The 13,137-nt window shown below is 37.6% G+C and overlaps 1 protein-coding gene across 1 annotated transcript in view; it reads left to right on the top strand.

The window, feature by feature from the left end:
• Positions 1-60: 60 nt before the first annotated feature.
• Positions 61-13,137, top strand: part of Exoc5 (exocyst complex component 5) — a 43,617-nt gene continuing 30,540 nt past the window's right edge. Inside the window, exons 1-3 of the mRNA XM_090344965.1 lie at positions 61-316; positions 9,107-9,201; positions 11,285-11,432. Coding sequence (XP_090201091.1) covers positions 290-316; positions 9,107-9,201; positions 11,285-11,432 — 270 coding nt within the window. The 5' untranslated portion in view covers positions 61-289. The remainder of the gene's footprint in view (positions 317-9,106; positions 9,202-11,284; positions 11,433-13,137) is intronic.

The following is a 13,137-nucleotide window of genomic DNA, read 5'->3' as shown; positions in this document are numbered from 1 at the left end:
CCCCTCCGCGGCCTCTCCGGGCGCGCGCAGCCCCACTTCCGGCGTCCAAGGCGGTGACAATGGGAGCGGCGCGGGCGGCGCCGGGAGGCAGCTGACAGGCGTCGCTGACTTCGCTTCATGGCGGTTCTCTCCCCTTGCCTGGGCTCTGCGAGGACTGGGAGAGCCCGGGACGGCCCGAAGCCGGCGCTGACCGTGCCGAGTGGGGATCTGTGCTTCGCGCCGCCGAGGCGCAGCATGTGAAGAAGCGGAGACGGAGTCGCGCGCGCCGCGAGCCTCTCTGCCGGCCGGGATGGCTACGACGGCCGAGCTGTTCGAGGTGGGTCCCGCGGCCGTGCGGGGAGTGGCAGGCCCGGGGTGCGGACGGTGGGGAGGGGCGGAGGGAGCTTCCACTAAGCCTGACTCCCGCCCCGAAGCCCTCACGAGAACGGGGCGAAGCCGGGGGTGGGTGTCGGCCTGGGTCTCGGCCGAGGGTGGCGTGGGGTCCGCCGCGGGGGTCCCGGGGGCGGAGCGTTGGTTTTGTCAGCCAGGGGCTGGAAGGGGGAGTGTGGAGGTTGCGGGGTTGAAGGGCCGCCCGGGGACGGGAAAAGACCCCCGGGGCTCCCCGCGGGGCGAAGAACCCGGCCGGGTCTCGCTCACGGGAGACTGTGTTCGTAGGGACCGCCTGGCGGGGGGTGGGGGGGAGGTGATGCCATTGCAGAATGTTAGACTTGGCCTTCCTGCCCTGCCAGGGTACCTTGGCATTTAAAAAGGCCAGAGGTGATTATTTTGGACAGTGAAGGCCTACTCGATCCCTAGGACTAAGGGAAGTAGAACTAAAAATGAACTCATGGGCTTGGATCTCAAGGAATTGAAAAGATGATAAATTGCTGGGAAAGGAAAGGGAATTTCCTGGTGTGGGTTTTTCAGTACCTAAATCTGAAATTTTAGTTTAGAGTCCACTTTAAGAAGCTGTCATGTTAGATGATAGGCTTGGTACCAGGACACAATGAAGCAAACAATTTTTTTTTTTCCCTCCCAAGTCCTGGGCCTTGAAAGCAGAGCCTGAGTTCTGTCCTTGGACTTTCTCAAGGCTAGCGCTCTATCACTTGAGCCACAGCACCATTTCCGGCTTTTTCTATGTACGTGGTACCGAGGAATCGAACCCTGGTCCTCATGCATGCTAGGCAGGTACTCTACCACTTGTGTAAAAGAAATGAAAAGAGAACAGGGGGGTGGGGGTGGGGAGGAAGGAAAGGTCTTGTTTTTTGATTAATAAGAAGTAACAAGTGCTATGTGGTAGACAACATTGCAGTTCACAGTTAAGAATTTCTCCACCAGTAAAATTGTGTCTTTGAAAATCTTAGATTTATCTGTTCCTGTAGCTTAAATTTTGGATGCCATCATTTACATAACAAATGTAACCCTTAATTGTTATTTTTTGGAATCTTGGCTTTCAGTCGCCTCTTGCATAAAGATAATGCTTTTGTTGAGAAAAAAGTATGCCAATGCTAGAGTAAATTGTAATGAAATATTTGTGAGAGAAGCTTTATAATTTTACATAAGACTTAAATATTTGTTGCATTTTCTCAGCTTTAAGTTCTGGGAGATTGATTGCACTGGTATCTTCTGTCTGTTCATTAACACTGGAGCAAGAAGGCATTCTTGGTTTGAACTCAATTGCTCCTGTCCCTGGGCAACATAATATGGGTTCTTTGTGGTTTCTTGTTTGGATTTTCACATTTTATAAAGGTAGAAAACTTAAGGAATTTGTTTTAGAGCCTTAATGAATTTCATGGTAGGGAGACTGTTAGCACAAAACTATTATATATTCATACATTTCATATGACATGTTTTGAAGTAGTCTTCTTTGATTTTATAGTTGTATCTTCAGTCATATGTATATATTTACATTGTAAATATGTGACCATGTGAATCTGAAAAGGGTATTTGAAAATATATTTTGTTTTTCAGAAAGAGAGGAGTGAAAAAATTCCATACTTTAACTTTTTAGGGTCTTACAATTTAAAATAGGTAATCCAACCAAAATTAGGGTTTAACTTAATGACTGGAGTTATTTGCAACTGGAAATATTCAGCAGTGATTTAGATACTACTTGGAGAGCTCTCAAAGTTAAACATGCTGGTAGGCCTAAACACAATGGTCATATATCACTTGTTGGTTCATCAAAAGTAAACCAAATTGCTAGGCAATCACTCTACCACTAGGACAAACTCCTGGCCCCTGTGCTCTTGAAATTACATTTTTATTCCTAAGTGAAAAGTTGACCTCTTTGCATTAGAAGGAGGAGGAAAAGAAAAATCCCTGTCTCTTCTGGCATTTCCTGTAGCCATGGCGGTAGATCTAGGTTATAGAATAAGTGAAAGTTTTTATCTCCTGCTTGATGTTCTTGGTCTTAGTCACAGCTAGAGAGCTGTGGAAAACAGGGCAGGATGTAGTCAAGGATAGTTTGTTTGTCTGCATCCTGGTTTTTATGCACTACTAAATTGAAAGTGCTCTCATTTTACACATTGAAGAATTGGAAACAAAATTAAACTTTTTTTTTTTAACCAAAGTTAACTCTGCTTAAAAAAAAAAGCTTCCTAATTACTCAGTAGGCTTGAGATCTGAGGATTGGGGTTCAAAGCCATCCTAGGTACTAAAGTCTGTGAGACTCTTCCAATTAACCACTAGAAAACCCTAGAAAACTGGAAGTGGCCCTGTGGCTCCAGGGGTAGGGCGGTAGCCTTGAGCTGAAGAGCTCAGGGACAACACCCAGGCCTAGAGTTAAGCCCCACAACTGACAAAAACATGACATTATCAAACAGCAAAATTGAACTAGATTTCCTTAGTTGATAAAAGTGAATTATTGTAATAATAAAAAGTTAACCAACTCATTGCAGAATGGCCTTTTTTTTTTGGTTTGGATTGATTGTATACTCTACATAAAACAATGACTTGGATGGTAACTCATTTGTCTCATTTGCACTGCTAATGACATTTCTTATTTTTGAATTTTCTTTTATATCTTTAGAAAGTCTTCCCTTTTCTCTGGGCAGGCTACCTGTATGCAATAGTTCTCTGTTTTCTTAATAGCTAATGTAAATTATTCAGGAAATATTTTTGAGTACCTACTAAGTTCAAGATAATGTGCCAACATTAATATATCCAAATATCTCATAGAAAATTCATCCATTTGTTAATTCAGCAAATATTGAATACCTGTTTTATGCTGGATGTCATTTCAGGTACTGGAATTAGAAGACAGTGAATTACATTTAAAGTTGGGGAAGACACATATAACTTAACAGTGCAGTGAGAGAACAGAATCTTCCTGAGATGGTTAGGAAAAGTTTTATATGCATGTGCACATCCATTTTCTTAATATTCCCTAAATACATCTCACCTTACAAATTGGTGTTACTTCTGTCTGTCTTATTCATTCATCAATGTTCAGTTTATTTATCATACAATGTTTTAGGAATAGAAAGTAGTGGCTCTTGATAAAGCATTAAGAAGTCATAGAAAGTTTGGAAAAGTCTTTGTGTACCATGCTTGATGGGGCTGACTTTTATTTAAGGGTTTTAGGTGAGGTCAGTAATTTTAATGTTATATAAAGAATGTCCTCTAATGGAGAAAAAATAATCTTGAGCAGTCTGGCATCAGTCTTGTCATTTGATCATTGTTCCATGATTGTCCATAATTGACTAATCAGGGCATTTAGAATCCTAACATGACTTCATGGGAACAGAAAGACAGGAAATTTGGGATGGCATTTTAGAGGACTAATGAGAAGAACTTGCTTACTAAGGAATTAATTCTAAGTGTGAACTTCAAAAAAATTTGATAGTGTTGTCCTGCTCACTGTGGCATAATTTTGGAACAATTCTTTCAGGAGGAAGAAATTGTGTTAAAACTTTAAAGGGTACATATTTAGTTCTAGCAAGATATCCTGGTAAAAAAAAAAACTGGATGGTAGTTATCAATTTGAATTAGTAATTTAGGAGGCAGTAGGTAGGTAATTAGTTGACACTTTAGGAATTATTTTATATAGGTTATTTTTTAAAATTATATTTTATTGTCTGGGTGATATATAGAGGGGTTATTCAGTTACGTTCATTAGATAGTGGGTACATAATTCTTGAACATTGATATGTTTTCTCCCACTTTCCCTCCCTCAGACCCCCTATCAGTCATCTTGTTTTCCCCCCACACCCTTATCAATCATCTTGTTTTTCCCCTTCCCTTCCCTATTTCAAGTAATAGATGATTATTTAAACCAGGAAATTTCACCGCTCTACTCTTGAGTATGGACTTGGATAAGTTACATAACTTCTTTGTGTGTCTATTTTCTTATTTATAAAATGAGAAAATAATAGTTCCTACTTCAGAAGGTTGTTTTATAGATTACCTTTAGCTGAAAGAGTGGTTGCTATTTTTAAAAAAATTAATTGGTAGCTACTTTGAGGAAAAAATTGAGGAAAAGCTTTTCAAAGTAGATTGAGAAGAAATGAGCTTAGAAATAGGAGACTATGTGGGAAGAGAATCACAAAAAGAGGCTGTTGAAGGCAAAATTTTTCAGGATTACCATAGTTAAGACATGTCATCCTACAAAGTAACTTTTAATAGAGAAGTAGGGTCTGTGCCATTTTATTGAATTCAAACAGACTATGATTACAGTAGAAGTGATGTTATATGGTGATTTCCAAGATGGAGTCATAAAAGTTAATATGCCTGGGACTTTTTTGACACTGTTTTGGACTCTACCACCCTTTCAAAGAACCAAGACTCTTGGCCTTCAGCTCTGGCTGAACTTCCAAAAGACAGTAAACACTATTAGTCATCCTATGTTGAACCAGAACTAATTCATATGGAGCAAACACTGGATTTGCTTGCTAAGTTTATTTGCGAACAAAATAATGATTATTATTTGAAGTCGCTAAGGACTGGAGTGGTTGTACTGGGATGGTTGGTATGCAGTAATATAGATAACTGAAACTGTGGCTCATCTACTTACTTGCATCAAGGTTAACAGGCTTCTACTAATTTTAGTAAACAATGGTAGAAATGGAAGCTAATAGGAGTCATGGTATTTTTAATATAATCTTGTTTTGCTACTACTAAGGTGTTATACAGAGGGGTTACAGTTTCATAATCAGGTAATGAATACATTTCTTTTTAGACAATGTATAAGGAAGAGGAAATGTAGAGGACAGGATAAATGTCTTTGAAGGTATTAGTAAGGAAGTAAGACTAGGCATGTGAAATACAGAGAGCTACAGTGATGATCCAGTATAGTGGCTCCTACAGGTAGTTCTGAGACTAAAATGACATTTCAGAGTTATTTGTTTTTGGCCAAAGTGGTCAAGCTTTCATACATTCATCTCTATCAGTTTTTAGACTCATGCCACCGAAAGAAAGGTAACATTGAGTGAATAATATTCTACACAGAAAGGATCCCTACAAATAATGCTAAAATGAAAGGTTTATTTTTTGTAGTGGTTATTTCTTTTTTTGCTGTTGACAGCAGTGCTAGTAGCTAGAGCAGCAAGTTCCTTTTCTTTGGGAGTTCTGGAGTTCACATAATTGTGTCTACACAATGGAGTATTCTGTGTCTAGACTCCACATCTTCATATAAATCATTACAACTGGGTGAAAATTGGAAGAATGTGAGTAGAGTGAACTATGGTTTCCACTGCCATAGCAAGTCTTAGTTGCAATTGATACCATCTCTCTCCTCTACTATCCATTCTAATTCCTCTTGGCTTTTGGATAGTTCATCTATAATTCTTGAGAACATGTTTGGAGGTTAAGCAGGGAAGTACGGCTACTAGTATACCCTTGACCAAATTGAAATGGTTGTCCTCATCATTGGAGCATGCAAGTTTGGGAGGGACACATGGAGTGGTGAGACACTGCCTACCTAGCCAGTTAGATTAGCCAAATGAGCTAGACCAGGGGGTGGCAGATGTCCCAGTCACATCACTGTAACATCCACCTCTGAAATTCTTAACTGGTAACCATACCCTGTTAGGCCATTATTATACTCACTGGTATTCACTTTCAAAATTGCTTGGGGAGGTCTGCGAGTTTGGCCTAGTGGTAGAGTGCTTGCCTAGCATGCGCCAAGACCCGGGTTCAATTCCTTGGAACCACATACATAGAAAAAAGCCAGAAGTGGTGCTGTAGCTCAAGTGGTAGAGCTCTAGCTTTGCAAAAGCCCAAGGATAGTGCTCAGGCCTTGTTCAAGGCCCAGGACTGGCAAAAAAAAAAAAATTGTTTGGGAGAGTTGATCCTCCCAAGAAGATCACTTGCATGACAAACTATTCCTTGCGTCTCCTTGCCTTATTGTAATGATTGGTGTTGATTGTCTCTGCCAAAGTTGTTCAATCGTTGTTTTATTCCTTGAAGATAAGCAGCAAATGTGAATAGGCAGCACATTCATCTATAATGAGATTCTTATGTTCCTAACCAACTGTCTTTCCCTTGATTGACTTTTACAGCAAACCCCAGATTTGTAGAAATACCATACACAAAGAGTCACGGCTATTTCTTTTGCTACTTGTTCCTGGATTCATGTTTTTCCTATTGAAGGTAGACCGCCACTTAATAATTAATTCAGAGTGCTTACTGTATCTTAGGGTTAGTATTCCATCTTTCTAGAGTAACACCTTTGAACCAGTGTACTTCAGCTATGCCTTTGATAAAGGTGATTTATTTTGTTAATTATGTTAAGTGTCTTGATGTGAATCTCTTGGAATTAATCTCAGGGTACTTTGAGCTTCTTGGGTATTTATATTCATCTTTTTTTTCTCCAAATTTAGGGAGTCTTCTGCTATTATTATATCAATTATCTTCTTTACTCTTTTTTTTTTTCTTTCTTCTTTGTGTTTATAGGTCCGCTTGGATTGGGTCCCACAGATGTCTTAGGAGCTTCTTGGATATTTCATGTTTTTTTCTCTCTCTCCAAATTTAGGGAGTCTTCTGCTATTATTATATCAATTATCTTCTTTACTCTTTTTTTTTTCTTTCTTTCTTCTTCTGGAACTTCTATAATGCGTTTATAGGTCTGCTTGGATTGGGTCCCACAGATGTCTTAGGCTCTGCTCACTCTCTTTAATCTTTTTTCTTCTGTTTCACAGTCACATTGTACTATCTTCAATTCTCTCATTGTTTCTTCTTAACTATGCCTTTGAATTTCTCTACTGAATTTTTATTTCAGTTACAATTTTTAGGTCCAAATTGTTCTGTTTCTTTTTAAGCTGTCTTTTTATTGATAGTTTCATTTTGTTTATGCATCTTTTTTTACTTTATATCTTCATTTCTTTGCTTATTTTGAAGACAGTTTTAAAAGTCTTTGACTGCTAGATCTACTGTTAGGTTTTTTCAGTACAGTTTTTGTTCAGATTTTCCCCCCTTGACTAGGCCATATTTTCCTAGTTCCTTTTAGGCTTTATTATTTTCTTTTGTTGGAAACAGTATTTGAACCTAATAGTCTGTTAATTCAAAATAGTCTTTTTCCTTCATAGTTGGTTAGATTTCATTGGATTTATTTTTCATTTAGATTGTTGTAGCCTGTTGGGATTGGCTGGGGTTTAAACTTAAAGTCTTCTCAGATCTTGTCTGGAGTCCTGCATGCCACTTTCTTCTGCTTTTTAAATTTTTTTCCTATGTGTGTGATTGCTCTTGAATGAGTAGTGTAGTCTTTATGACTATTAAAGAAGAAAAATAGCAAAGATTTTAAGAAGAGAAAAAAGACAAAAGAACTTAGGAAAAGGATGCTAGCACTTGCCTACATTCATTAATGTAGGTAGGAAATATAAAAGAACAAAATCAGTGATGACATGTATTTCCCTTCATGTGTCAGTCTCTACGTTCTTATCTTCACTAACATAACTTTAGTAGTTTCTTGTAGCTTCTGAACTTTCCATTTAATTTATAGTTGTAGAATAGAGTAATTTAAATCTTATGGTTATAACATATAAATTGTGTTTTCTTGGATAAATACTTAAGCTCTCAAAACATCAGTGTCTTTATCATCAGGTAGGAATGAAGTAGGACCTTCCTTCCAAAAGTAGTGAGATGTAATGTGTATATAAACCTATTTTTAAGGCATTCCTCTATTATTCTGATAGTATTCTGATTTATACTTAATTCTGAAATTCAACCTTGTTTACTTTCTCTTACTGCATGAGACAGGGTAAACCATTTCTTCCTTTTCAAAATGTGCTGACGGTAAGGACAGGATGACGCATTTATTGATTTTGTCATCCTTCTCTGGATCATCTGTATGTGGTTCCTAGGCTGTGCTGGTTTCTCAGTTCCTTTAAACAGTATAGAAAAAGGTTATTCTGTTATTGTCTCACTGTGTCTTCTGGTCTCAGCTTAGCCAGTTTTCATCTGCACTTTCCATATTCCCAGTATCTCTATTCCTCTTCTTAGATTTTCTTGCATCTAGGACTTTCTGACTATTACATTGGTAACATTTTTTAATTCATTATTTTTGTGATTATTTGACAACTGGAATCCCTACTTACAAGATCATTTTTTTTTTTTTTGCCAGTCCTGGGTTTGAGCTCAGGGCCTGAGCACTGTCCTTGAACTTTCTCAAGGCTAGAGCTCTACCACTTGAGCCTCAGCACCACTTTCATCTTTTTTGTATGTATGTGGTACCAAGCAGTCGAACCCGGGTCTTCGCGCATGCTAGGCAAGCACTTTAACCACTAGGCCAAACTCCCAGCCCGAAGATCATTTTTATAAGGTCTTTCAGAGAACCCTGTATATTGACTTCAATTCTATATTCAGTGCCCAGCATGACATATGAGTATTTGGTAAATATTCTGAATTAATGAACAAGTTCACTTCGACCTTCAATTCTGTATTGAGATAATAATTTTCATGCTGAATTAATACATCTTTCAGCAGTGTTAATATTAAAGTTTGGGAGAGGGAAATGGGGACAAAAACCAGAGAAAAGGGGTATCAATGTGTGAAAAGTAATGCAACTACTACCTGATGAATGTAACTGTAATCCCTCTGTACATTATCCCAACAATAAAAAAATATTAAAAAGTTTGTTTTATATTAGAGGTAATACTATTATCTTCCATAAAACTATTTTGTGAACTAGGAGCCTTTTGTGGCTGATGAATATATTGAACGTCTTGTGTGGAGAACCCCAGGAGGAGGCTCTAGAGGTGGACCTGAAGCTTTTGATCCTAAAAGGTAAAGAAATGACCACTTCGGGGGAGCAGCTGGGGCGGGTGGGGGGAAGGGGAGTGTTTTGTTTTTCATAGCTCCAGTCTAGTACTGAAGATTTGTGTTTAGAATGGAGATGACCATTGGGATATGTGTGTGTTGGGGGTGGGGTGGGGGTGAAGGTGCATGTATGTATGTACTAAGACTTGAACTCAAGGACTGATGCTCTGCTAAACTGGCACTCTAACACTTGGGCTGTGCCTTCAGTTCTGGGTTTCTGGAAGTTAGAGATAAGAGTTTCTTGGGTTAGTCTGTCTGAGCTGGCTTAGAACTACAATCCTCAGGTATCAGCCTCCTGAGTGGCTAGGATTATTGTCATGACCACTGGCCATTGGGATTCTTTTCCACATTCATGTAAAAGGATTATGTAGTTAACACAAAAATTACAAACAATATGTACACAGTTTTGAATTGTATTTTTTTTCTTTTACATTCTTTTTCTGCAAATGAACTTTAACTGGTGTGGAAGGAAGGGATTTTTTTATTGAAAATAAAATACTTTCTTCAATAAATAAGTTATAAAGTGCTAGGTATACTTCTAAAACATAAACATGGCTAAGTGTGGTGGGCATGCCTGTAATTTCATCATTCAGAGGCCTTGCAAATTTCAAGTAGGCCTGGGTTACATTGATGAGACTCTGTGTTAAAATAAAGAAATAAAGAATTCTCCCCCGCCCCCAGTAAGACATGTTGAAACGTTCTTCAAAATAAAGTAGCTGCAAATTAGGGAACATAGTTATTGAACTTAAGGAATTAATCATATTTTTATATTTTTGCATTTATTTACCTCTCAGCTATTTTGAATAAGTCACAAACTTTGTTTTTATTTTGGAGATTGAATAAGGGTTCTAGATGTTTTCATTTATCTCAGAGATAATCTGTTGAAGAGTAACTATTTTCTTTTTTTTTATTGTAATTAGAAAAAGGGTTACATGATATTTGCCAGATAGAAGGTGCATTAATTCACATACATTGATACCCTTTCACATGTCTTGGTACCCATTACCCTCCCCCCACCCCCCCAAGAGTAACTATTTTCAAGTGCGGTGTATCTTAAAAAACAATATGGCCTGGAAAAAGCAAAAAAGAAATTATGAGACTAAATTTCTTTTGTTATATATTTATTTTTTGGGGGGCCAGTCCTGGGCTTGAGCTCGGGGCCTGAGCACTATCCTTGGACTTTCTCAAGGCTAGAGCTCTACCACTTGAGCCTCAGCACCATTTCCGGCTTTTTTCTATGTATGTGGTTCCGAGGAATCGAACCCGGGTCTTCATGCATGCTAGGCAAGCACTCTACCACTAGGCCAAACTCCTGGCCCCTGTTATTTTGTTTTTTTTTTTAACACTGATTTTTACATCGTATTTCAAATGTCATGTTTAACAAACAAGTTTTCAAGAAGAGAATCTCTATATGCAATCACTGGCACATAGATTTTAGAACATAATTAAAATTAAGCTGAGGGTTTGTATGTCAAAGATACATATTTATCTATATAATAAAACATTATGTCTGTAGAGTATATAGCCCATCATACATTTTTATGTCTATATAGTTATGTTTATATCTCCAAGACCATGTCCATAACCTTGTGTACCCAACTATTGAGTCATCGCTCTTGTACTGTTTGGATCTAATATTCACATATTAAGGATACCATGTGCCTTTTGTTCCTATGGTCTTGACTTATCTCACTCAACATGATTTGCTCTACTTTCATCCACTTCCCAGCAAATGCCATTATTTTATCTTGTCTGTTGGCTATGTAGAATTCCATTGTATGTGTGTGTGTGTGTGTGTGTGTGTGTGTGTGTGTGTGTGTGTGTATATATATATATATTCCGTTGTATGTATATATTCCATTATAGAGACTAAATTTATTTATAAGAAATTTCTCCCAAGTTGTTATGCAGAAAATTAACATGATCATTCCTACCAGAAAATTCTATTAAAATATTACATAGTGAAAATAGGTAAAGTTTTAGTGAATTAGCCAATTCTTTTCAACTAATAAAAGGTAGGTTGATAAATGTTCTAATTTTCCTCCATTAGATTATTAGAAGAATTTGTAAATCATATTCAAGAACTCCAGATAATGGATGAAAGGATTCAGAGGAAAGTAGAGAAATTAGAGCAACAATGTCAGAAGGAAGCCAAGGAATTTGCCAAGAAGGTACAAGAGCTCCAGAAAAGCAACCAGGTAAACATTTAGCTAAGGCATGACTAGCTTATGAAGGTTGTAACATATATATATAATATATATATATATATATATTTTTTTTTCTTTAAGCTCTTGAGAATCAAGTCAAATTACAGTAGCAATTGAAGTTTGTTTCTTCTTTGGTTCCAGAGGTTAAAATATTAATGAATTGACATTGATTTGTTTCTGGATGTTAGTTTGGGATCACACTATTCCCTTTTCAGGTTAGGGTAGTATTTAGGTCTGTGCTCCGCCACTTATAATGTAAAAACTTCCAGGTGACTGTGACATAGGCTTGTTCTTTTGGACACTATAGCATGAAGATTTAGGGGTCATTTGTTGTCTCTTATGTCATAAAGAAATAAACACCTGGATCAGGATTTTCCCTAGAGAAACCTTGTCTGGGTAGTTTTACAAAAGTAACAAAGTATATGCTTTAGTGAGAATTTTGCTGAAACTAGAAAAGCAGATGTAGACTATCTCCTCAGTCCATGCTGAAGTCCTGGGACTGAGTAGGCAAACTTGTTATTCACTGTTAAAGGCCCTAGAGTTAATCTGGAATCTCCAAATTCCTTTCCCAATTTGTCCTTTCTAAATATAGTCTGAGGACCATTGTTGAACTCTGCTGCCTCCCAGGGACTGTTTTTTTCTGTAGTGATGGGATTAACAAACTGTTTTCTGCTAAAGAACTTCGTTCACTTAGGTTCCTTCATTTAAACATACATACATGGCTGTGAGAAAGTAATTAAGGAAGTCAGTAATTTAATGAGATGGAGAGTGTGTTTTCAAGTAGTTATGGCAGTTATGCAGTTTTCCTTTGGTAATAAGAATAGTACTAATATTTAAGTTAACAAACTGGAGCCAGTTTAAATTGTAGCTAAGTGGTACCTAAGTTTAAATTGTAGCTCTGACTTACGAGAATTATTTAATAGACATATACTATATATTTAGGATAATGTCTAACACAGAAGAAGCCATCAGTACTTGTCTATAGCTTTTTTTCCCTTGTTTTAAGGTTAAAACAAAAGTTTTAAGTGCTGAATTGTCGGCAGCCCTGCTAACGAGACAATTCTAGACATTCATTGCACCAAGTTTTCATCTACAATAGATGAAAACTTTGGGACAAAGAATGTCATGGAAAGGAAGTGATATACTGTTGCCTTTGTAAAATAATTGCTGTAGATTTCATTGTTTTCAAAACTAGAAAGAACAGTTTTACCATATATAAAACTAGCATTGCTTGTTTTTAGGGAGCTGAGGGCAATGAGACAGTCTTGCTATGTAGCTCAGGCTAATCTCAAACTCTTGATCCTCCTGCCTCAGTTTCCCAGGTGCTGGGATTACAGGTATGTGTCACCATGTCTGTCTTGGTATTGCATTTTAAATATTTAAAATACATGCTAAATACATCCATTTTAAGTAATACTTTGTGACAGTTTTTAATCATATCAGTTGAGTAGCAAGAGGGTTCTTAAAAATCTGGGCTCTTGGATATGGTTAATTGGTTCCAAAATTATTATTTAAGGTTCTGTAGTGCTGAGTACTTTGTTAAACAGGGTGTATGCATGATAAATGTGGTTATTGTAATAGTTGAAAGTGTTAAAACTTACAACTTAATTAAAGCATTAAAGGTTTTCAGATCATATACTAATAAGCATGAACTATTGTGCAGATCTCATAATTTCTGTGTTATATTTAATTGTAA

Source organism: Megascapheus bottae, chromosome 14, assembly GCF_031878675.1.
Source record: "Megascapheus bottae isolate mThoBot1 chromosome 14, mThoBot2.hap1, whole genome shotgun sequence".
Classification (NCBI taxonomy): Eukaryota; Metazoa; Chordata; class Mammalia; order Rodentia; family Geomyidae; genus Megascapheus; species Megascapheus bottae.
Note: the sequence above shows the minus strand (reverse complement) of the source record. Positions and strands in the feature narration are given on the sequence as shown.